This window comes from Lissotriton helveticus, chromosome 10 (assembly GCF_964261635.1).
Source record: "Lissotriton helveticus chromosome 10, aLisHel1.1, whole genome shotgun sequence".
In the NCBI taxonomy this organism is placed as follows: Eukaryota; Metazoa; Chordata; class Amphibia; order Caudata; family Salamandridae; genus Lissotriton; species Lissotriton helveticus.
In genome coordinates this window covers 1,028,994,403-1,029,021,134 of record NC_136071.1, presented here as the reverse complement: position 1 = coordinate 1,029,021,134, position 26,732 = coordinate 1,028,994,403, and the positions used below count along the sequence as shown (strand labels likewise).

The 26,732-nt window shown below is 41.7% G+C and overlaps 1 protein-coding gene across 1 annotated transcript in view; it reads right to left on the bottom strand.

Annotated features, from left to right (window-relative positions):
• Positions 1-793: 793 nt before the first annotated feature.
• The window catches only part of LOC144784737 (pyruvate dehydrogenase (acetyl-transferring) kinase isozyme 2, mitochondrial-like), a 49,291-nt gene continuing 23,352 nt past the window's right edge, over positions 794-26,732 (bottom strand). Inside the window, exons 3-11 of the mRNA XM_078663725.1 lie at positions 21,545-21,616; positions 19,985-20,169; positions 12,044-12,133; positions 10,821-10,898; positions 10,507-10,583; positions 9,086-9,184; positions 7,812-7,922; positions 5,332-5,445; positions 794-1,936 (exon numbers count right to left, since the gene is read on the bottom strand). Coding sequence (XP_078519851.1) covers positions 1,808-1,936; positions 5,332-5,445; positions 7,812-7,922; positions 9,086-9,184; positions 10,507-10,583; positions 10,821-10,898; positions 12,044-12,133; positions 19,985-20,169; positions 21,545-21,616 — 955 coding nt within the window. The 3' untranslated portion in view covers positions 794-1,807. The remainder of the gene's footprint in view (positions 1,937-5,331; positions 5,446-7,811; positions 7,923-9,085; positions 9,185-10,506; positions 10,584-10,820; positions 10,899-12,043; positions 12,134-19,984; positions 20,170-21,544; positions 21,617-26,732) is intronic.

Sequence of the window (26,732 nt, the reverse complement as noted above, 5' to 3'; positions counted from 1 at the left end):
AAAAGTGTGCTTGCCGTTGAGCTCCATATTAGAATGAAGTGATGTAGGGTGTAGGAGATAGGACGACAATAAAAACTGTCAGCCGCTAGTTACAGGGCAAAGGAATGACATTAGTGAGTGACCAAATGTATAAGAGGTAGAAGTCAGTGCAATCCAAAAACAGAACAGTGCGTAGGTGCAGCTTAACTAATGTATCCTATATGCGAGGTAGCAGTCAGCTTACACCATGTACGAAATATTTGAGGTAGAACCGGTTAGGTGGAATCAAAATTTACACATCAGAATGTACTAGGTAACAACAGTGTAGTCTAGGTGTAGAATGTGGCTGGGTGTAGCTTACATGACTAAACGAGTGAATGAGGTAGTAATAATCAGTGCAACATCGTGAAGTAGCTTATATCGAAGAACCAACAAATAAATGAGGCAGCGAACAGTGAATGGTGAATGATAGGGATGAAGGTGAGATAGGTGTAGCTTACCGCATATACAGTATAAAAATAGGTAATAGGTATAAAATATAGGTAGAAATATAATACTGCAATAATAGGTATAGGTAGCAATCTGTGCAATACAAAATATATGAGGTATAAATCAGTGCATACTAGGGAAAAAGTGAAATGGGTGCATCTTACAAAATATACACTATACAAATACTGAAGATATACTGGAGCCAATATAGGTGCAAACAGAAGGCTACGATAGGCAAGTATCACACTAGTGAGCAACCGGTAAGAAATGAGGTAGCGATCGTACATTGAGTTCATTCGCTCTGTAGAAAATAACTGCACTGCAGTAATACAATAATAATTTATTTGGTGCATTTACTTTCTTTGAAACAAAAACATACTCGCCATAAAATTCCCAACACTACGGCATATATTTTTTAACATACAACAAGTATGTCTTATACAAGTGCTGCGGATGGTCCGTAAAATCAAGCAAGTGTATTATTTTAATGCATCAATTGCTCGCACATTGATTTGCATAAAATATGGTAAATCAAGGGTGAGCTTGCTGCAGACTGAAATGGTTGAAATGTTGTTTTGGAAAGGTCTTCCTAACAATCCCCATATATCAACTTGATTGGAATTGTTGAGCAGTCATTACTAACCTACTTAATACAGGAAAATGAGAATACTTTTTTATAGTGGTATGGCAGTTTATATTACTCATTTGCCTCATGTATTTATTGCTACATTTCGACACGTATTTACTTATTTACATAATACACATATGTATTTTTATTACTTCTGAAAGAGTGAACTATTAAAATATCAGGCAATATGCCAAAATATGTTTTGCTATCATTGGAATTGCGGCTTTTAAAAATCTGCACTTATGTAACATACTTCATTGTTCAAACAAAAATATTTCACGCGACCACAGTCTTGGATGGGCTCATTAATGGCCCACGGGAAGGATGTGGTCATCCCATGTGTCTTTATAGTTGGGGTCAATGGTAGCTTGATGGCACTCATTTCCACAAAGAAGAAAATCATAAACCGATGAAAATGGCATCAATATTCATATCTGCTAGTAGTGCATCACACAAGTTCTGTGACGGAGATTGCCAAAAGAGCCTTTCAATGAAGACACGGTGAGATTTTGCTCCAATTTTCTTCTTTTCATTTACCGCACCATTGTGGTTCCCATGTTTGCCTTGTCACTTATCTGGCCAGCTCTCAGGCAGTGTTGCTCCGCCCGATTGATTACGACAGCGTAACAGTTTCAGGCAAAGGTCTGTTGTGAAAAGCGGTTTGTTCCCTTTCCAGTTTCTTGGCACTTTGTGTCCCAGGAGTGGTCTGTTCTACCTTGCAAGATTCTTTGGCTCTCGACTAGGGATACACCAGTCGTCAGCTTCAGGACTCGCTTGGTAATGTTTCCAGGCAGATTTATTAAAAACAGGAAGTCTTTCTACTGAGTCTGTTGATAGCGCCTGTAAACAAAACCCAAAAACAAATTAGCATGCTCGTATTGCATAGGCAACAAACAAATATCAGCATACTGTTAAGATATCCCAATCAGATCAGCCACTTATAGCATCTCAATGTTTCTTACATTTGCATATAGGAGAAGGCAACACTCTTAATTCTGCCTCATACAAGTCGTAGGAATATAGAGAGGTACTAGCAGATACCACTGAGCCTACACAGGTCTTAAAGGAGTCTCTCCTAGCTCTAACGGTCAATCCCTGGTGCCACAGAGAATCAAATGCAGGCCTGCTGCTCACAAAGACTCCTCTAATACCCTGGGGGCAGCTACTGATTGAAGCCATCAGTGGAATCTGATGTGCGCTCCGCTAATAAAAAATCTCTTCACTCAGTTTGCACAGTCAGGGGTAAACATGAGCCAAATGCTGTTACTCTGGAGCATGACACCTGACACCAAAGTTTTGGTTCAGTTAAAGACCATTCCAGTGTACAGCATGCCAAAACAATGAATGTGTCATACAATGCTTATGAGGGGAGGGTAATCAGAAGAAACTACTTATTAAGGTGGGGTCAGTAATGCAAAGATGGCAATACATCTTTCACTCAAGATCTCAGAACACCGAACACGCAACATTCTTTTCATTTATCAAAATTGCAAGCATGTGACCTGCAATATTTGACCAGGTATTACATGAGTCTATCTAGAAAACCGCCCAGGGGTAAGAGACTGATCCACAGTGTAAAAGAAACCTTTTTAGAATAAGCAATGCCAACAACAGTGATTCTACCCTCCCATCTAACTTCATTAAGGGGATCAGGATCAGGCTGGCTGGGAATCCCCACTGAAGGGAGAGTACATTGCCCGCCTGGGAATAAATAGTCATTGTACACAGCCAATTAAAGGTAAAATTGCCGTTTAGGTGCAGGTCATATCAAGTTAAGAAATCTCTTTATGTGTGCAGTTTCCATATCAAAAATACATTAATTAGAAAAGCAGGATATTAGACATTCAGCTGCCTGGTGCTCTTTTGTCATCTTGTGTACCATTTAATCGTTTTAATGAAGATGGCTTGCACAGTGCCAACCACCAAAAGGGCTCACTAGTTGAGTACCATTAGATATTAGTTAAGTATGATCTACATCTTAGGAGGAACATCATTTATAATAATTGTTTAAATATTGAATCTTCTTTTCCTCACTCAGAAAACACCACTCACATGTTTGGCCCTTTTTTATCCAACATATGTGGTTCTCACCACTTGGAAAGTGTAAGTACGTAAGAGGCAACTATTGGCACCAAACTCCGTGAGCTACATGTGACATGCTTGTGTTAAAAACGTTTTGGGTGTATTCATTCAATTTTAATATTATGACCTACTGTGCATAAACATCTGGCTCATCTGTAGTTAATATTTTTTTTCTTGCGCATATGTTCAGTATCTAAACTTACTTTCCCCTCTAGTACTAAATTTTGCCCATGTTCATATGAAAATCTGACTGCTGTATAGTCATCAGTCTCACTAAAGATTACCTACAAAGGACTACAGTCAAACATGCTGTTACTAGTAATGACCGACCCAGACTGTAGTGTTCAAAGGATCATAAAATCCCCATCCCAATGACCAAAAGAGCAAAATAAAATTGCCTATGACACATCTTTCCATACTGCAACACAAATAATTGAGTTATTTGCAAAGTACTTAATTCTTTAAAAGAAAGTGTAAAAAAAGCCAAATACTGTCAGTTAAATCTAACTTTAGACGCACAGAGCATACACAGAGATGGATATACAAAATCATTTGTCAATGAAAGTTTAACTTAGGATTGCAAAAAATGTCATCAGTAGCCACAAATATCACAAGTGCAAACTGGGGGTGAATGTTTTGATTTGGTCTGCATTCCGTCCATCAATTGTGTGTCTTTTGCTTTCTCGCCCTAAGTGCGCCAGGTATGCCCAGACGCGGGTCCTGGGCTCACTGTGCCGCTGGAATCAAGCTATCCTGGCTGAAGAGGGGTGAAACTTCGAAACCGGTCCTAGGATGCTTGTTTCTGGTCCAGGGAAGACCTGGCTTGGCAGATCGGGCTGGACTGTTCCCATGAGGCACAGAGTCAATACTGATTTGCATATGGCCAGATCTAAACTGGGGTGGCATGGTGAGCAAAAGAATGATGGATTTAACCCAGATCTGTTGACTGGAGATGAATTTTTTGATTTGGTCGGCATTCTGTCCATTAATTGTGTGTCTTTTACAAATATCACAAGGACTTACTGTTACAGACATTCTGGTAGTGTAGCAAATGTATCACATTCATATGCTTAGGAATAGAGCAGGAACTTGTCTGTTTTTAAGAACGCCTGGAGATTTAGGAAGGTAGTAAACATGCATAAAGTAAAATCTTTGTTGATATTCAAAAACCTTCCCAGTGGTTTACCATGTCTACTTTGCACCAAAGAAGGCTGGCATCCCCATATTTCATGGGTGTAAAAAGTAGCAGATTATTACAGTAGCAGCCTATTTTCCTGACGGAGACGAAAGCTTGCTCCTACTACTCGTGGAAATCCAGATTTATGGGATACTTTTGGTGAATGTACAAAATTTGAAATCTAGTCCAATAATAGAAAGTGTGTTGTTACAATTTCACATAAGTGGCAATTCAAATTAACTGCAAGTCAAATGTTGTTGAATACTTGAATACAAGTATTCAACATGAGTTCAACCACAACAAATTACTTGTACAGTTTTCACTCATATTCATCATTTATGACAGAGGGAATTTAAATGTGAATCATTTAAAAATAGACATGCAGGCTGGCAATCAATACAGTTAGGAACTCAGTCATATTCTACAACAAAATCTTCTATTGGTCAAACAAAAAAACTGAGCAAATTACAGTTTCAAACTTTGAAACTCCCTATATATTTGTGTGTGGACAAACTTTTGAACTGAGAAGATATTTCTTCACTTCAAAATGGCACCTGCTATTCCTAACCGAAATAAAGCAGGTATGATGTTAATTTAGGTGTTGCAAAAAGGCAGCGTAGTGTGATTACCCAAGACTTCAGGTCATAGCATTGCTCTAGATGATATATCCCTGAGCTCCAAGTACACACATCAGACAACAGACTGCAGACCAAAAAAGCACTAGCTCCTATAATCAACACCTTGGATACAAAGTGAATAAACAAGCCCTTCCCTATAGAAAGTTGATGATCCATAGACAAGTGGTCCCTCCTTCCTGCAGTAGGTTGGATCACAAAGAATAATTTGACACTACTGGCATGATATATTGCTCAGAAAATCAGCTAGCCCTTCTCTACTGGATGGAAAGTTGACATGTACTCAGTCCTTAAAGACAAGTGAGGATATTAATTTAGGACAAGTGTGAAAGTAAACGTACCTTTAGGTAGATCACAGCATCTGTTCCATAACCTTCCATTGAGTATAGTTGTAAATCACCCTGGAAGTACCTGGCATACAGGCGAGAAATTGGCAATCCATATCCAAAGCCAGCCTAAAAAACAAAGAACTTACTTACATTAGAGAAGGTGCACCATTGAACATTCTTTCATCTTTACTTATGTTAATTTTAGAATTACCGCTCTCTGAAAGAAGCCATATTAAAAGCACTAGTTGTGCGAAAACAAGCACTGCCTATATATGAAAGCCAAAAGCATGCAATGTTTAAGTTACCTCTGTTTACATTCATATCAATTGCCTTATGTTAAAGCTCTATGAATAGCTCACTGGCAGCTAAGGTGGAGCTCAGGTACCCTTTGAACTTGGTTTTGAGTCTTCCATCACAGACATGTATCTGGTTTGGCCTGTAAAGCTGTATTGTTAGTGGTTCATATGATTCTTTAAGTTTCAGGTACAGGTATTTTCACTCTCAATGTTCGTGCGTTGAAATGTTTGATGGGTGTAGATGGAGGTCTTTCCAAGTTGTGTAGGTGCCACATGGGTTATCTGGTAAGCATATTCCTTAGCATGTGCGAGTCAGTCGGAGGTGGTGGGTGTTATTTGGCAACCATGATCGTCACCTACTGGCCTATCTTTACTTTGTTGAAAGGGTGTTACGAGTTTTGCCTCATGTATTATGTTGCAGAGAATGTATACACGGTGTCTGCTGTTGTTAAAAATATCAGTAAATTCAACCTGCACTCCAATTTACTCAATAATTTTCAAAACAATTATTACATTATTCAAAAGTGTGCTGCTTTGTTCCAGGACCAGCTCGTGTCCAATTGAACTGCTGTTGTTAGCAATGAGATCATTTCTAAGCTGCTCTGGATGCATGTGCATCTTTCTAAGATGTTCTGTGTTATATGTGTATTGCAGTTATAGACAAATAACATCAATACATTTCAAATCCTACCCTACTGAACTCCTCTTGCCATGTTCTGCCATGCAAACATGAATCCACATATTGTGCCCCTTTCCGATGTTTTTGCAAGACTTATAAATATTCCATTACTCTAATAAGGAACTAAAAAATACTAAACAGTAAGCAGGGCTAATATGACAACATGTATGAAAATTTAAAGCAAAGTCGACTGTGCAGTTAATGCACAATTGCAGCATTCAAAACAGTTATAATTTCCCCTTGCTTTCAAGAAACAAGAATCAACTATTCTAAACTCTCACAATGATCCATTTCCAGCCACATCTTAGTGGGGCCTCAGTGTACAGGACTCCTGTTTCCTCTAAAACATAAAACAGATGACTTTGCACTACTTGGCATACCGCTTGAATGACGAGTAACTGCAACATATAACCCTGGTGAACAACTGCACTAAAACTTGGCTGTCAATGGGCCCCATGTCAAGGGACAAATAACAGCCAGCCTAGTTTGTCAGCTAACAGCACTATTATGATAGGAGTTAAAGTGTCAAACTTCTCATTATCACACGCTCTCCAAACAAACAAATCTTTGTGTATGACTGCGACAATGCCACACTATTAGGGGTTTTGTGGTATTAAATTGCTAGATAACATAAGTGGTCAGGAAGCAAATCTAACCCAGCAATGAAGTGATCACGGTGGCAACAAAATCCAGCTCTGTCCTGTTCAGAGGTTTCGGCACCAAGAACAATGACTTCAGCAGGTGCTCAACGACGACCTATCCAACTCTGCAGGACTCTTGCTGACTTCAACCTTGCACCTTATTCTGCTGGGAAATTTGGACTTCCTGAAAAAGGCGATTGGGCCTGATTCAGCGCTTGCAAATTAGTTACTCTTTCACACACGTTGAGGATATCCTGTCTGCCTTTTTACAAGTGCCACAGAAAATAATAATGCATTTGTAATAATGGGGAAGGTGTATCTGGTGTTTTTCCTTTTCCAGCGAAACCCATCCACCAAACTCTAACTCAGGCTCTACTTTGACAGCGGCATCCAGGCTTTGTGTATCTGAACTGTACTACATTGCAGTTAGTCTGAAATTGCACGTGGGTCTCGGAGAAATGGGAACTGATAGTGTTCAATGGCGCCTCACCTTTTCTAGGTGCATTTGTCCTTTGTTCTTAAAACTTTAAAATATAATATCTCTGATTTCCCATAATCAGTTCTAGTTGTTATGTTGTCTTGTTAACTAATGATGTTGTTGATATTTTTTTTTATTGTTTTAGAACTTCTATTGTTTTGTATTTTTAACTTCAAAATTGTTTACTGCCTTAACTTAACAATAATTTCAATGGAGAACTTCCGGCTGCTAGTGCCATAGCTACCAAGAGCTGAGAAGAGTTTTAGTGAGACTTGTTGGAAGTGACCCCTTCACCAACACCAAAAGCTACTTCAATGCCATACAAGCGGTTGGCCTCCTTTTTGCAAATACACTATACACATGCCAAATATCACATATTAGCTTCTTAACTTTCTTACCAATGGAGCATTTCGAGAGTTGTCCATCATTGGTTTTGGAGCCGTAGAATACATGTAGCTAAAGAGACGCTCAATTTTCCTCAGAGGCACCCCACCTCCATTATCTGAAATCTGGAAAAGGCAGTTTTCTTTGTTACTCAATGCAATCTGTACAAATTTAGCAACTGGTGCTGCACATCTGCTTATTTTTTTACAAACCGGTAGTGTTTAACAAAAGTGTTTGTTGTAGTAAACACGAATATTTGAAACAGTGAATATATCCATCACATTCATTGCTGAATACAGATTTGAACAATATTACACATGCATGGCCCACAAAATAAGTATGACTACTCCATATGTCACAGGTGAAAACACAGGGCCTCTCGACAAATTTTTGCTGAGACCACATGAGTACCCAATTATGCAGTTATGTGGCTATATCTTCCAGAAGAGTATTTGGTACTGTACCACAAAACATTATGGAACAGCTTTGGTGGATTAAAAATAATTATGTCAAGAAAATATCCAGGTTCAGAGCAGCAGAGTAGTGACAATGGGCAAATGGGTCAAAGTTATAAAACCAATTCAAGGGGTGACAGCCCAGTATCTGTTTTACTTCAGTCTTACCTATGCTGGTGAAGAGTTCAATATAATGGGATACAGCTAGTTGTATACATTTGTCACAGCACTGCCCAAAGGGCCTGCAGTTGGGATTACTAGATTTTACCAATTAAATAGTAGATACAGTTGGTTTCCCAAAATACGAACTTTCAAAGTTGCAAACAAAACAGAGGCATTAACCTCAATTGAGCTTTCTGTTGAAACGTCCTGATCACATGCTCTGAAAACTGTTCACAAAAGGATCAATGCCTCTTCCAGAAGGTACATCATGGCCCTGCCTCTATGTATACCTAACATTTTCCTGCATTATTAACAAACCAGACAGAAATCTGCCATCTATCCACCCTTTGACTCCAAGATTTTAAAGGTAGATCCTTTCCTATATAGATCACCTTCAGACACTGTTGCATGAGCTGTAACACCATGTCACCCACTGCAAAGGGGTTTGAAGTGGAATCCACTTGGGTGTGCTGCTTTCCAAAATATTATAAAGGAAATTATATGGGGAATAGAGGAGTGTACCAATGAAGATCCTATGTACCCATCTTAAACGTGCTTAGCACAGTAACATAGTTGGGAAATTCATAGTGACTAAAGTTCTGTAGCATTTCAAATGTGACTCGAGCAGACTATTTTTCATTTAATTTACAACTACAAAGGGAAGTGGTTACCTTGATTGTTAAATCTTCTTTTCCTAAAACAACATTGACTTCAATCGAAGGAAGAGAGGGGCTGTCTTCATGGCTTTCTACTGTTGCTCTCATTGAATTCTGAGAAAAGGAAACACAGTAAACTATTCGTAATATATACATTAATGTGAGCATTGTTAGATTCAAAACAAACAACCAATAATGCAGGCATGGATTCATAGCGATTACATTCAGGCAGCCTGAAGGTGCTCTTTTGTCACTGCAGTCACATTCATCAAACACACATCAAGCTTTACTCGCTCTCATTCAGAACAGCTGACAGTAAAAGATCTCTCAGACTTACATTATCGAGAGAGTAAGGCTAAATGAACGAAGGTAATAAAGTGAAAGTCCAGAACCTTAGAAGAAGGTATTTCTTTTTATCATCCAACAAATTTAGTGCAAACGTTCTCTCCCGTCCTTCAGATTCTTGGATAAGGCATCCATACATTAATCAGAGCATGAAACCTTGTGAGTAGAATAAATGCAGTAAATTCATAGTTTTTGTGGACCATAAGCAAAAATATTTTTCTGCCCACAGCTAGAACAAGATTTGAATAGAGGTTTGCTCTCTCTCTGTCAGTCATGATGACAGCTGGGGACAGAGAAAATTGTATCCCTTGCAAAACATTTTTTTTTACCTTAAAAGTAACTCAAAATACTCGGAAAGCTGAAGGTAGGGCTCATTCAGTCCTAGGGTACACTAGAAAAGTATCAGTATAGGGTCACTAAGAGGTTAGATTAGAGCTTTCCTTGCACACTTTCTCACACATGACATGCAGTTGAAATCTCAGCTATGGTGGTCTTTAGGGGGAATCAAATGAGGTGGATGTACTAATAAACAAACACTGTTTTTGAGGCCAACGGCCATTTCAACACAGTTTACTGCTATTTAAGATTACCAGGGATTCCCCACCTGATATTGGGTATGATGCAATCATGTGAATATATGCTAGATCCGATGCTGGAGTATATTCATTTTTATTTGTAAAATATATGATTACTACTACCAAGACTCGTACATTCGAAGTTGCAACTGTTCAAAGATCTTTTTTCCTAAACTCTTCACTCACTCAATTTTCTATCATGCACAAACTGGTGCAACATATCTTTAAGACATATTACCTGAAACTTACTGTAAAACAACAAAAAGATCTGTAATCCTGAGTTAATATTTGAAGAGTGGGTTACTGAAAGCTGACTCACAGGAAACAGAGAAATTGAACTATGGACGCTGCATGTCCAATGGTACAAAAGTACAAGTGAAGGCCATAGACAACAAAGCCACTAAATGCATAGCAAACAGGTCTGGACAAAGCAACGGAGACCGCATAAAAAAAAAGTACAATTCACAGATGATTACACATAGAGAACTTTATGAACTCTGACTCAAGTTCACATACCTTAAAGAGCTCAAACAGCATATGGTAAAGATGAGACGGAACATAGACTATGTGAATAGGAAGGCCAGGTGCTTTTCCTAAAATCAAAGCAGAATAGATTGTTATTTATGACACATTTAAGTGTGTTTAACCAACAATTCTTTATGTATATAGCAACAGCGTGTAAATAGTGATGACACATTAGTTATAATTATTTTGCAAATATGCAATTTTTTGTGAAAGAGATGGAAACATTTATTTGTATAGTAGCAGTGTTAAGGTGTTTTTGTGTTTAAGTACATATACTGTGTTTGCTGCTAATGTGTTGTTCTTACCATTTGTCTGCTTAATCTTTAGGTCAGGGGAAGCCAGGTAATACTGGTCACACAGCATCTTGGAATTTTCAAAAGCATCTGTATTTCATTAAAAAGAGATTTTTTTTAATTAAAAACAATAAAAACTGCTCCCACACTCTATAGAACAAAATTAATGAAATGGTATTCCTAACTGAGTTCAGAGGGTTGGTACTTAATGATACAGAAGTTAAGAAAACACATTTTGAAAAAAAGTGTAGTAGTAACAGTGAAATGATTTCCAAGGCGATAAACTAACATTAGTACATTAACCATTGATTTAATAACCGATTTCATAGTTTCTACGGGTCGAGTAGCAATTTGCAACTGTAAAAACCTTTTAAACCATGCACTAAAGCCATTTTAGGAGTCAGTAAATTTTTACTGCCTGCGAAAATGGCTTTGTGACTCGATACCAAATTACTATTTAGAAGGGATGCCCATTCCAAATAGTGATTCTGCCACATATCAATGTTCTGGTACCAAAATCCTCTCGCAAACTTTTGACAAATGAATGACTCCAGAGTTGGAGAGGGAAGGCATTCACTAAAGAGAAGATTTCCTCTTGGGAACACTTCCTCTTTGTGAATGTGAGAAAAACTATTGCTGTGGAGTAAGCAGTAATCCAAAAACATTATATGTATTCCCTAATGTTCTTCACAGACAGTTTATGGCAGGCCTTACTAGTTTGTACAAACAGATCTAGACAATATGATCCCTGGGCAAATGCTGAAAAAAGAGCTGCAAGTGGGCAACATCGCTTTTCAGATTTAATATTTTTTTTCAAATCTATAATGAATATCCAGCACATGAATTATCGGTAAAGAGCTTTTGAATTTCACATACTAAGCAATCAAATATCTCTAAGGCACTGCGTATTTACGGTGGCATGTACAACGGTTTACTCTGTTTCACACGTATGAAGCTAGGAGAAAGACACATTGCCACTGCTGCTGAAACATTATGAGTAAAAATTCAAAAAGCAACACACAGTGAATTCCAACAATGAAATATATTCATCTTAGAAAGACACGGTGTCTGCTATTTCAAATTAGTTAGTTAAAAGTGGTGTGTTCAAGTATGCTTGTAAAATGCTACGTTACGCACAGAAAGTTATTTTTAAAAAAGGGCACTGTGCTACTATCAGTTCCATCCCATACATATTTCATTAAAGGAGGCAACAAAAGTTGTAAAATGACACGTACCATTGACAACTTCCACCACATCACAAAAAGGATCAATGCTTCCTATGTGTTTAGGATGTGCTGGGTTTGTGCTGCCATCAAAAAGTAGTGCTGTAATAAAATAAATGTTGTTACAGTTCTTATTCATAATTAAAAGTATAAAGGAAACATAAACTCATAAAAAAATACATTTTTGAAGTGAACAGAGGACTAATTAGGATGTGGCAATTCAACTGCATAGCGATTTGTATCTCACATTATGCTTTGAGCTTCAGTGGGTAGCTAAACTGTTTTTTTTATTTCCACATGTGACCAGGCAAGCTCAAACTGCCAATATGTGAGATAGGATTGCATGTGCAAACAACTGTGATCCTTGTAAGCCTGAGAAGGCAGCTTTGCTGAACAGTGCTCCACCAGCCTTATAGGGTACCTGTCTGGCATGTAGGAGTCATCTGCTAATGCAGATTTACCATCACCCTCCCTTCTTATTTATAGATTTGTGGCATTTGACGGCATCTGTGCATTAGCAGCTAAACTGTTCCAGCAGTTGAGAAGAACAAGTTACTTACCTTCGGTAACGCTTTTTCTGGTAGATACAATATCTGCCTGTGGATTCCTCACCTTGTGAATACCCCTTGCGTCAGCAACATTCGGAAGTTCTTTTTGTAGCCTCGCGCCGACGTGGACTAGGACGTCATAGAGACACGACCTCGCTCGCGACTCCGCTGACGTCACCGACGCCTACAAAAGGCCTACGCCGGCGTGATGACATCAGTTCCGCCCTTTTTTCCGTGCCATCGAGGCACACGGACGGACCAATGACAGTAGAAATGCATACAGTATACACAGTACACAATAGTAAAGGCAAAACACACAGTGTAAAGCAAAAGCAGGAAAGCTATAGAAACATTTCCATGACAGCAAAATATATATACATTACATTACAGTAACACTGGTATAGAAGAGTGGACAACGGGGAGGCGGGCGGGCATGTGAGGAATCCACAGGCAGATATTGTATATACCAGAAAAAGCATTACCGAAGGTAAGTAACTTGTTCTTCTGATAGATACATCTGCGTGTGGATTCCTCACCTTGTGAATAGAGTCCCACAGCAGTCCCCACTCCCGGAGGAGGGTGTCCACTCCTCTATACCAGGAAATCCTGAAGGACAGAGCCTGCAAAATGACCGTCCCTCCTCACTTCGGTATCCAAGCAGTAATGCTTCGCGAAAGTGTGGAGGGAAGACCAAGTTGCCGCTCTACAAATATCCTCTACAGGCACACCTCTAGCCAATGCAGAGGTCGAAGACTTAGCCCTTGTAGAATGAGCCCTTATACCCTCTGGTGGTTCCTTACCGGCCAAAGAGTAGCAGATCTTAATGCAGAGGACGATCCATCTTGACAAGGTTCTTTTATGGACCGCTCTTCCTTTCTTGCAGCCAGCAAAGCCAATGAAGAGTTGGTCTTCCAAACGAAAGTCCTTGGATCTGTCCAAGTAAAAGGACACCGCCCTCTTAGGGTCCAGACGGTGCAGTCTCTCTTCCTCCTTAGAAGGGTGAGGGGGAGGATAGAAGATAGGTAGGGTAATGGACTGCCCCAGATGAAAAGGAGTTACCACCTTAGGCAGAAAAGCAGCCCTGGTCCTAAGGACCATTCGATCAGCATGAATGGTCAAGAAAGGGGGCTTGAAACTAAGAGCTTGAAGCTCACTTACCCTCCTTGCCGAGGTTATTGCAACAAGGAAGACTGTTTTAAAGGTTAAAAGTCTCATGGGACATTTGTGAAGAGGCTCAAAAGGAGCACCCATCAAAAAAGTCAAAACAAGATTTAAGTCCCACTGAGGCACAATAAAAGGAGAAGGAGGGAACCTATTTGTGAGGCCCTTCAAAAATCTTAAGACCACAGGAGACTTAAAAAGAGATGGCTGGTCAGGCAAGCGGAGAAAAGCCGACAGCGCAGAAAGATAACCCTTCACTGTGGCAACAGCAAGCCCCTGTTGCGCCAGAGAAAGGGCAAACTGGAGAACATCAGACAAATGGGCTCTCACCGGGTCAATAGACTTTTCCCCACACCACGTGACAAATTTCGACCATCTATAAGAATAAATGGACTTAGTGGAGTCACGCCTGGCTGACAAGATGACATCCACAACGTCAGGCGGGAGGGAAAAGGAATTCAGGTTGCCCCGTTCAATCTCCAGGCATGAAGGTGCAATGTCTGGTAGTGGGGGTGTAGAACCTGCCACTCCATCTGAGAGAGGAGGTCTGCCCTGAGAGGGAGACGGAGCGGCGGGTGAGAGGAGAGGTGGAGAAGATCTGTATACCACACCCTTCTTGGCCAGTCCGGGGTGACCAATATGACTTGGGCCCGGTCCTGGCGAATCTTCCTCAGAACCCGAGGAATCAAGGGTATGGGAGGAAACGCGTAAAGGAGCTGATTTCCCCAACTCAACTGAAACGCGTCCCCCAAAGCTCCTTGCATCGGAAACTGGAGACTGCAGAACGACAGGCAGTGAGCATTCTCGCGAGTGGCGAACAGATCCACCCGAGGAGTTCCCCACATCTGAAAGATGTCGTGAACCACCTCCGGGTGAAGCCTCCACTCGTGGTCGGCAGAGAACTGCCGACTGAGACTGTCTGCACGCACGTTCAGAACTCCGGCCAGATGATTCGCCATCAGACAAATCTGATGGTCCTGAACCCAGGACCAGAGGCGCAGAGCCTCTCTGCAGAGACACTGCGACCCCACTCCTCCCTGTTTGTTGATGTACCACATCGCGGTCGTGTTGTCCGTCAGGACTTGGACCGAACGACCGCGAAGGGAAGGGAGGAAGGCCTTGAGCGCTTAACGAATCGCCCGCAATTCTAGAAGGTTGATATGAAGCAACCTTTCCTCTGGAGACCAAAGACCCTTGACCTCCAGATCCCCCAGATGAGCACCCCACCCTAGAGTGGATGCATCCGTTATCACTGTGGCCACCGATGGAGGCAGCTGGAAAGGCTTTCCTTGAGACAGATTGCCTTCCACGCCCCACCAAGACAGATCCGCCGCAGCTTCTCTGGAGATCCTCACTGACTCCCTGAGATCTCCGTTGTGCTGATAGCACTGCCTGCGGAGGCACCACTGGAGTGCCCTCATGTGCCAGCGTGCATGATTGACCAACAGAATGCAAGAAGCCATCAGACCGAGCAGACGAAGGACCTTCAGGACTGGAACAACCGCTCCATTGTAGAACAAAGGAATCATTTCCTGTATGTCGCGAATCCTTTGAGGAGGAGGGAATGCATGACATACAGTTGTGTCCAGTACAGCACCTATGAACAGGTTGCGCTGGGAGGGCACCAGGTGAGATTTGGGTACATTTATCGAAAAACCCAACCTGTACAACAACTGGGTTGTCTCCTGCAGATGATGGAGCACAGTCTCTGACGACTCTGCTTTGATCAGCCAGTCATCCAGATACGGGAATACAGGAATCCCTGACCTTCTGAGATGCGCCGCCACCACTGCCATCACCTTGGTGAAGACCCGAGGCGCAGTAGTAAGTCCAAACGGAAGGACCGCAAACTGGTAGTGCTGCGACCCCACCGTAAAACGGAGATACCTCCTGTGCGACTTCAGGATTGGAATATGAAAATACACATCCTGCAAGTCGAGTTACACCATCCAGTCTTCTTCCAGCAGAGGCTGAAGAACCTGAGCAAGGCTGAGCATCTTGAATTTCTCCTGCTTCAGATAAAAATTCAAGATCCTGAGATCCAGGATTGGACGAAGACGACCATCTTTCTTGGGAATCAGGAAATACCGGGAGTAGCATCCCTGACCCCTTTCCTGCTCTGGGACCACCTCTATCGCACCTTTTCTCAATAGAGTTTGGACTTCCTCCTGGAGGAGTAACAGATGTTCCTCTGAGCAATACCCCTGGCAAGGAGGGTAATTGGGAGGGAATTCCCGAAAGGGAAGGGCATACCCAGTTTCTACGAGATTGAGAACCCAAAGATCTGATGTAACCGATTCCCAATCCCGTAGAAAGTGGGTAAGCCGACCCCCCACTGGGCCTACATGATCCTGAATGGCGGATCTAGGGCTGCTTCTCTGTGGCTGGGGGGTTGGAGGAGGTGGAGGAGGAAGAGGCTTGACGTCCTCGAGGACGTGCTCTCTGCTTTCCCCTGTATGACCTATACAAGGTATTCTGCTGTTGCTGCTGCTGTTGCTGCTGCCGACCTTGTCCATATGAACGAAAGGAAGAGCGACCAAACCCTCTGAATTTCCTGGTCGTAGAACCTCTGACCTGAAGGCCAAGAGATCTAGCAGTTGCCCTGCTGTCCTTGAATCTCTCCAAGGCCGTGTCTGCTTTTTTTCCAAAGAGCCCCTCACCATCCAAAGGCAAATCCAACAAAGCCGACTGCACATCAGCCGAAAAATCAGACGACTTCAACCAGGCTGAGCGCCTTGTGGCAACCGCCGTGCCCATGATCCTTGCCACAGAATCCGTAGTATCAAGCCCACTTTGGATGACCTGACGGGCTGCCGCTTGAGAATCAGACAAGGCTTCCTCAAAGTCTTTTCTGCTATCCTCAGGGACCTTAGGGATTAATGAACGCATAGAGTCCACAAGAGCATGAATATATCTGCCCATAAGGCAAGTGGCATTAGAAGACTTCAACGCCATACTAGCCGAAGAGAAAGTCTTTTTTGCAATCTGGTCCTGTTTCTTGGTCTCTTTGTCGCCAGGCACCTGTGGAAAAGCACCCACTGATTTTTTAGAACAAGCAGCCTGAATAACCAAACTCTCAGGAGAAGGATGTGAAGACAAAAAAGCAGGATCCTCAGGAGCCACTCTATACCTCCTAGCCACACTTTTTGAAACTGCAGGAGCAGAAAAAGGTCTTTTCCATACCTCCATAATGGGATCTTTTAAAGCATCATTAAATGGAAGTATAGGCTCCACTGCTGAGCTTGGAGAATGAAGAAACTCAGTCAGTAAATTCGACTTAAATTCGACAGTGGGCAAGGTCAAACCCAAAAGTCCTGCTGCCTTCTTCATGACAACATGATATGGTTGCACATCCTTGGAGGGTGCATCAGGCCCTGAAGGCAAAGACCACTCCGGAGAAAATTCGAGACCACTCGCCTCTGCCAGGTCTTCAAAACAACTCCCATCCAGCTCGCCCTCCTCCACTTCAGAAGAAGATTCATCAACCCTCTGTTCATCAAGAAGACGTTGAGCTTCTCTCCGAGATCTCATTTTGACACGAAGCGCAGTCGAATCCAACGCCGAATTCGACGACGTCGGAGCCGACTTCGGAATCGAATCCGAGGGCTTGGAAGGCTGCTCCATAGAATTAACAGGAGTCGGTGACGCCGGAACCGGAGTCGTCGACTTCGGCCGAGCCGGCGTCGATACTGGCGTCGACCTCGGTGGAGCTTGGTACTGCCACAGCGGAGTCGGGGCTGGCATATATGGCATAAAGGGTGCCGGAGCATATGAGTGAGGAACACCCAAATTGAATGCCATTGGACCCATGGGACCCGAAGGTGCACCAGAGGGGTACCACGATCTCGAGAAGACACCATACATCGCGTTTAAAAACGCAGAGGGGTCCTGACCTGGAGTCGGAAATGGTGGATGCTCAGGTCGATCTCGAGGTAAGTTTGAATCTGCTTCCTCAACAGGATTCGAAACCTCTTCCTCAACAGGAACTCCATCGATGTCACCTGGAGCCGGAGACGGAGTGGGAGATGGAGCCGGTGTCGGATCCGGAACCGGAGTCGGAGAATGGACCATCGACTCTGAAGGCGAAGCCTCACCTTCTTGATCCGACACTTGCGGAGGAATTACCTTCGATTTCATCCTCTTGGGAGACTTCAATCTAGAACCAGACTTATCACCTGAATGATGGCGGGATTCATGCCTCCTTTTCTTATGCTTCTTACGAGAACCGGAAGCGTGATCAGACGAAGACTTCGAGGCCGACGCCTCTCGAGACCTCGACCTGGATCTCGACTTCGACCTCTTCGAGTGCTTCGAGGATCTTTTAACTTTATTCGCCTTAAGCTTGGCCACAAGAAGCTTAGACTCCCTTTCACGAAGAGCCTTCGGATTCATCTTCTGACATGAAGAACATCCATCAACGTCGTGATCCGAACTCAAGCACCAGATGCAGTCTTGGTGGGGGTCTGTAACAGACATCATCTTCCCACATTCTCTACAAGGTTTAAACCCTGTCTTCTTCGTCGACATGACAACGGAAGCAAAAGGTTAGAGAATGGAGAATCGAAGAAATAAAGTAACAATATACTAAATAGCTACAGAGTATCCCGAAACCGTTAGCGTCGACGACGCGGAAAAAAGGGAACTGATGTCATCACGCCGGCGTGGGCCTTTTGTAGGCGTCGTTGACGTCAGCGGATTCGCGAGCGAGGTCGTGTCTCTATGACGTCATAGTCCACGTCGGCGCGAGGCTACAAAAAGAACTTCCGAATGTTGCTGACGCAAGGGGTATTCACAAGGTGAGGAATCCACACGGCAGATGTATCTATCAGAAGGCAACATCTTGCTCTGTGTAGAACCATTGGTGAGATGGTAACTTTCAGACTACACAAAGCACTGTAGATGTTCTGCCTAGCTCAGCATAAACTGTGGCTGCACTGCTGACCCTACTGATAGTGAAGTTGCTGGTACTTATTTGGTCAGTGCACTTCTGTGTAAGTGAGGTTGTAATACTAGGAGTACAGGTTTAGAATCCATCGCAGTGCTGCCACTGCTAGGTAGATGAGGATGTAAAAATATCAGTTTGGTATTTGTATTGCTTAATGCACTCATCATTTCCATAAGTGTCAGTGTTTCACTGTTAATTAATACATAGTTTTGTTACCTCCATTTTAATAAGGCACATTCTCTTTTTCCCAAACTCTAGCCTAAGAATTAATGGTGCCACAGGCGGAATCTGGTATGTAGGGCTGAGCTATAAATGTAGCTCATGACTTCAATATAGTCTATGGCTGAAATTCTAAATTGCATTACTTTGTTGAGCCCAAGGGGGGAAACCAGACACTTCCAAGGTTATTCCTCAACTCCCCTTATTAAGCATGCACATAACTAGGTTTTCTTTTGCATAACTCCTTTTCAGTCCCTTTGTGATACCTGTGCTATAATGGGTATTCATTGCTTTGCTTTGCAAATGTCACCTTCATTGCTGAATCCAAATAATTCTGTTAAATTTAGAGAACATTTCACAATACACTGTCTCCAATTCTCAAAACGATTTCAGGCCACAGGTTTTAGTGAAGTTAAAAAGTGGAATTGCATTTGGAGTTCTATGAATACTGAATCAAACAATGTATATCATGTATTTCAGGAAAATCCAACACACAGACAGATTTTTGCGTACACTAACTTTAGTGAATAGGTTGTAAAAATCAATGTTCCCAAAGAAGTGCCTGCGGGGAGGCAGGGTGGCCATGAAGAAGGCACATAAAGTTACTTAAAAAATAAAAATTGGATTGATATACATTTGATACTGATGGAAGTGGGATTTTGACCTTTCTAAAAATAGTTTCACATAATGAAATAAAAGGAGACAATGACAGAAAATGCATACTTTTGCCCCAACTCTAGACTATCATGTTGTAAATATGCAGGCTAGAGGATAGAGTGTAGGTCTGTGAATCTACAATTTCCATGGCTATTCAATTGTACTCTTGGTACCATCATAAATGCTAAAATAAGACAAAATTTATAATATCGGCAACACTCCGTAAAAAAATTAATTTACCCTTTCTTTGCAAACCAGACCCATTGTCACCAGCTACACTGGACAAGCTTTGTAGCGCATGGTTTTTGAGTTAATAAATGCATTTGCAAAGAAAAGTGAGGTTAAAATGGGAAAATAGTTGAACCATAATAAAAAGAGGTCAATAATGTTTGGCTTGAAGAAAAGTAAAATAGTTTTGCTTACTATGCTGGTTAATTAGCATTCTGATGGAAATTCGACTCATGTAGAACCGGTCCAAGAAATACTGTACGTTTTGATTGGTGACGGGATCGACTCCAAATGCTTCTTTATATTCTAATACTCCTTGTGCCATTGTGGGTACCACGTTGTTGTGCCTGTTCCGGATGGTCACTAGAGTCTCTGTAAAACTAAACAAATTCAGAAAATTCTATTATATATATATGTAAGGTTCCACGATAGGATATGTGTGAACAGGGTTGTAACAACATTGTGCTCAAGTTTTCAGGATTGTTCCTACACGTTGAATACTTTTTCCATTTTAAAATGTATTTTCTACACATTTTATGCTATCCACATCTGTAACATCTTACAATGGTGTTTTTCTCTTGATAAACTTTTAATTATTATTAGCATGTGCACAGACATTCATGTTTTTTTCAAATGTGACTATGGTTCGTCTTTTTTCCTTTTAAAGAGTAATGTAACTGTTTCATTGCATTGCAAACTCTCAAACACATTGTCTAAATCCATAGTCGATCTTAACACAACATCCAGTTAGTGTACTGTATGGTACATGATAGGAGATCAACAATGCTCCTCTAGTTGTGAAATCCTATTAGAAAAATTCAACCAAATTACTTTGCCACTGCCACGGGGCAGTCCAAATTCTCTTACCCGCGTTCTGCTGTCAACATAGTGCGAGGAGCCTTCTATAATGTCTGTTTACCTCACCACATCAGTAGCATCACAAAGCTTTATATAACAAAGCCCTCCTTCTAAAACAAACTAATTTTTCGCATATCCTTCACAATGAACACTGTATGTGGCACAGACCTAAACATTTCCACGAGCTAATAGATACAGCTCTTCCAAAAATCTTCAATTTTATAATCCTATGGAAGGATCGAAATGCAGCTATTTAAAGAGTTTTAGGAAATCCCTTGTCGTGATTTGGGGCAGATGTATCAACATCCGTGTTTGCGATTCTCAAATAGCGATTTTTTGAGAATCGCTATGAGAATTACAAAATGGGATGTATTTAAAAATTTGCAATTCTTTTGCGAATTCTTAATATTCATTAATTGCGATTAGCAAATTGCTAAATCGAAATTAAGGAATACCTTCCCATTCATTTCTATGGGCCAGGAGGCCTATAGGAATGATTGGGAAGTCATTCTCAATTTGCGAGTCACAATTTGAGAATCACAAATTGAGAATAATTTCAAGGGCGCAAGGGTGTCATAAGGACACCCTGATGCACCCCTGAAATGAACATGTGTGCGCATATGGCGCACATACATGCCCTAAGGGCATGTATGTGCGCCACATGGCACCTTTACAAATGCAAAAAAGTGAATTTGTGAAATAAATCGCAAATTACCACCAACTTGAAGTTGGTGGTAATGGCGATTTCTAAATGAGAAATCGCACAACTTGGGTGCTTGATAGCATTTAAGGAATCGCAATTTGCGAGAAAAAGTAATTGTGTGTGCAAAACAGAGAGTAATAGTGTGATATATTGCAAAAAATAATGGATACTCAACATAAAAATAGTGCACTTACTCAGATAAAACTTTCTGGTCATCCGAGTTTCTGTCCTGGAAATCTATCATGTCCATTAAACTCTGAACATACCTACAAATAAGTAGATAATAAAGTGGAGAATAAAGAAATAGATTCAGTACATGAACTTTTACATTATTTAAGGCGAGAATACAAATCTGCAGGCCACTGAAAATATTTTGACACTAGATCTTCTTTTGAACAGCGTTGCCAATTCACTCTATAAAATGTAATCACCTTTGAATTATGAAATCAATAAAATTATGCAATGCAATTCTATTATTTTTTTCTGATGGTTTTGAAAGTCCAGCTGTGGTGTTTTGGCCAAGATACTGTTTTAGATTTGCTCAGGCATAAGCCATTTTTCTCTGAAAATACTGTCCAGATAACGATTTCATGCCTGATGCTAAGAACAGGAATATTGCATGTAAGCAGGAGTTTTACCTGACATTGAGCCCGAGTGATTAAAATAAAATGAGTTGTTGCTTATTATTACCATACAGGAAGAAAATCAACCATGCGGTTCAGAACACTGTGTAAAGGAATCCTGCTGGTGTTATGAAGGCAATAAAATAATGTTGGTACATTTAAATACAACGCAGTCCAATCATATACCACTGGCAATACATTTGAATACATACTGTTTTCAGTAATCAATAAAGTTCAGTACAACAATATTATGTTTCTTTGCTTTGAAGGAGGTTATTAGAGAGTTGCTAACAACAACTGGAAATTTTCACAGAATTTTAGGCTTTCTATCTAACCACATATTCCTTTAAACTGAAGTTTATTTTTTTTAGGAATTTCCGTGTTTTTCTCTTCTGGTAAAGAACAATATTTTCCATCTTAACAAGGGTTTTCAGGGATTATTTTAGTATTCTAATTATATAATTTTTCCAAGACCAAATCAGTCACCAACTGCGGCGTGCTGTTCACCTGGCACGGCACCTCTCGGGTCAAGATAAGCGCCTATGCTCAGCCCAAAAACCCAGACCAGCTCACATGGTCTTCACACACGAGTGAAGTGAGTGAAGGGTGTGGTCACTGGCCACCTGCTCCTCCCACCATCTGTACCCTTCGAATCCACTCCACATGGCTTTTGGCCATACTCTTCCCCATGAGCCTCCAGAACCTGATAATCATTTCATTTGGCTATGCACAGAAAGTTTTGGAATCAGGGTGTTGCATCTTAGAATGTTCTGTGATCAGACCTGTAATGACCAGCCACACTGCGAAGGCAGGTTCTATGTCCCAAGAACTCTCTGGGCACACATTTCACCACGCAGATTGGGGTCTGGGCAGAGAGCATGGTCTGTTTCTTCAGTGCTGAGTGCCCCAAATCCCACGAGCCAGCAGTCACTTCATGAATCCAACCTCTGTGGGTTGGGTGCAGATTATGTTCACTCAATCATAGTTCCAAAATAAACATCCTGTAAATTCTCTATGCCAGCTACGTCATGGAACATAATGATCAATGGACACCTGCATGTGCTTGACCAGAAACAGACTTTAAGAGGACCTTTCCTTTTCCTTCCCATGCTGGGGAAATCGTTTTTGAAATTCCAATCTCCTCAAGTCTAAGCTGTGAACATGGCTTAGATTGATATATCTCCCCAACACGAGGTATATTGACTTTCTTCTTCATCAGTAAAATCAGATAAAGCAAATACTAGAAATAGGATGTCAAAATATTTTGAGCATGCCACATAATTGAAATAGTCCAATGCATGTTTTAGAAATAGTGTCAAACTTCCTCTCCTATCTTGGGCGATATCAAACCTGGAAAACAGTATAAAATTGATCTATTCAGACTTGTGTTCTATGTAAAGCTAATCAGTAATGCTATTATCTCTCCTTCAACAAAAAAAGAAAGAAAAATTGCAGTGTCTAATTGCAGTACACACTCATTCAGCTGAACAGGGTGTCTTAAAACTATTCAGTTTAAAGGGCTGCACAGACCAAGTAACTTCAATAATACATACCAAAAGAAACTCATAGGCCCTCATTACGATAAGGGTCGGAAACCCTCCGACAGCAGGTCAAATGCTTTCCTAGCCTCATCATGGTGTTAGTTTCAACCACCACATTACAATGCAGGCAGTCAAAACAGAAACCAGCCGGTCATTCTAGATGGATTTCGACAAGCTCAAGAAGCCCAGCGGGCCAGTCAGAGACTGGCACGAACTCTCTATGGACGATGTTTCTGCCATAAGGATTACGAAGTCAGTTTCCGACAGGCTTTCCATGTCGGGCTTTCCTACAGGAAAGCCTGTTGGAAAATGACATTAGGGGCCCCTAGCAGGGCCCCTGTGTTAATCCCTGCAACGTGTAGCAGGCACCTTGAGGTGCCTGCCACACGGTGCAGGGATGAACAGATTCTCCCATTTGTCTATGGGAGCTTGTGCTACGGCTGGTTTACGGCCGTAGCACACGCTCCCATAGGCAAATGGGAGTATGCATCCGCACATGGGGCTCATTAGGATGGAGGATTTTCCGCATCCTCCGGGCCGACGGAAGCCACCGCCGGCCCGGAGGATGCGGAAAATCCTCTGCGGACCCACCAAAGACCCACCGCCACATTAGGATGGCTGGTGGGTCCTGGTTTCAGTCTGCCGCTTTTCCGCCGCGGTTGACTTACAACCTCGGCGGAAAAGCTGTAACATGGCTGGCGGTGTCTATCAGACACCGCCAGCCATATTAGGATAGTGTAAAAGAGATGCTTTTCCATGGCGGCTTTTCCGCCGTGAAAAAGCATACGGATTTTGACTTCGGGGGCCCGTTGCGGGCCCCCTGAGTGAAGGGGGATGGGGTGTGCACATGGGGGGTACCCATGGTACCTCCCTGCATTTGTATGCAGAAATCGGCAGGCACCGCGCGTTGCCTGCCGCTTTCTGCATACAAATGCAATGTATGCATTTTTAACATTGCGGCGGGTGCAGCTTGAAGCTGCACCCGCCGCAATGTTAAAGATAGAGGATGTGACCGCCACCCTGGCGGTCACATCCTAATCTTCACGGAGGGAACGCCGCTGCCCATGCGGACATCCCTCCTACTCTGGGGTAGCGGACGGACTCAAGTCCGTCCGCGATCCTAATGAGCCCCAAGTGCGGTCTTATTGTAATCGCAGTGTCGAGACTGCTGACCAGAGGTCAGTGAGTCCCGAGACGTCCGCCTGATATCGTAATTAGGCCCATAGTTAAATTACAAAAACACTAAACCTATAAACAAGGTTCTCTGGAACACTGATAAGGGAGCCACAGCAGCAAAAATGGCAATGCTCAATAAAAGCTAAATGTTCAGTCGCTCACTGTACATTCCTAAAACGTGGATGGAAAGCTAGGATTCTATAAACCAGTTCTCGGGGTGCTATCCACTAACTAAAGAATCTTCTAACAAACCCGGGCATCCATCTTAAAATTCATGTTAGTCCTCACTACTAAAATGACATATAGTTTGTTTTACACTTCAGCATACATGTGTTAAAGGAAAACTCTCCAATTTTTAGACAAACGTGGAATAAAATGTATGATTGTGGATCCTATGGTGAGTGCTTCTCTGGATTTAGCACTTCTCTCGAAATGACTGCAAAGTCCATTATTGTTCGCCTCTAAATCAAAGTCACAGTCTGGTTCAAAACTATATGAAGATTTTTATGCTACCTAGAATAGTAGTCATTACTCTAAGGCTGACTATTGTATTACTGCATATGCACCTGCCTGCTGATTGCCAATGAATAACACTAAAGCAGTGACCCTTGGCTCACACTGGATTTGCAATCTGTCATTAGTAGGTGGTGCTAAAAATATTTGATTTAGCTTATTAAAAACTGTACAATACGTTTGCAAGCCAGGAAACCATACTGCGGGAAAGATGGGGATGCTGGAAATTCTTTGCATTAGGCTAAGAGATACAAGAAAGTAAAAAAATACCTTGAAAATATATTTAAGCCGCTGAAACTATGAAATACGCAATGGAATTCAAAAAGTATCCTCACTACTAAGCAAATGCCTGTTTACTTTGTTAAAAGTTGTCTGTGGGAACGCTACCACTAGTTGCTCATTAAAAATGGTAGCATCCCAAAATGGCCTACAAAGATGCATATTACAAGTGGGAGAACAATGGATAGAAAGGTGCTGGTAGTAGTAAGCAGTGATATGGTCTCACAGAAAGTCAGCAGTTTTTATATAAGTCAGATCGACGTGGGAAATGTAGTTGTTCATTTTATTTTACTCATAATATTTTTATCCGGACTAATAGTATGAGGACTCAGTTTTGTGAAGCAGAGTCCATTGTGCAGGAGGGGTACATTTTGGATTTGTATGGGTAAACAGTATATTAAATAGCATGAATGACTTTGGCTGCTGTGCTGGTTAGGGTCAGTGGGTAGGATTTGCAGCCCAGGCTCTCAATGGTTGACTACGGAGATTCATGGAAGGAGATTCTGGATGATATTCTAGGTAATGTTGGAAAAGAGTTAAGGAATCTTTAATTAATGGGTTATAGATCTGTAGATTTGGTTTGGAAGGAATATAATAACAAGACTGCATTTAAAGGCCTTCATAAATTGAAGGATGATGCATGTCAGTCTAATTTGAAGAGTGATATTGTTTCACAGACAGGGCACAGAATGAGAAATCTTGGTTAGAATGTAGTAGAAAATGTTTCAGGAACCGTCATCCTAAAGTATCTACTCAAAATTAAAAAGAAACTCAACCGTCATACGCTGACGACACACAACTTGTCGTCACGATTGACAAAAAGTGTACGAACGCAGAGTTGCGTTTTCAAAATTGTCTTTCTGATGTTTTCCAGTGGCTAAATAAAAATCATTTAAAATGTAATAGCGCCAAAACTGAAATTATACCGCTGAGTAAAGATCTATCCTTCTGCCCGAAGGACTGGTGGCCCATAGGATCTGAGGCCCCTCCCAGCGCCGTATCTTCAGCACGGAACCTGGGCGTGCAATTTGACTCATCCCTCTCTTTTGACGAACACGTCAGGATCACGGCGGGACGCTGTTTTGGACTTATTAAGTCCCTAAAGAAATTCTCTGACCTCCTCCCCATTGCAGCCCGAAAATCAGTCGCGGTAGCTTTGATACTCTCCAGACTTGATTACTGTAATGGTTTAATGGCGGGAGTGAAAAAGTCCACCCTCAAAAAGCTGCAGAGCATACAACACGCAGCTG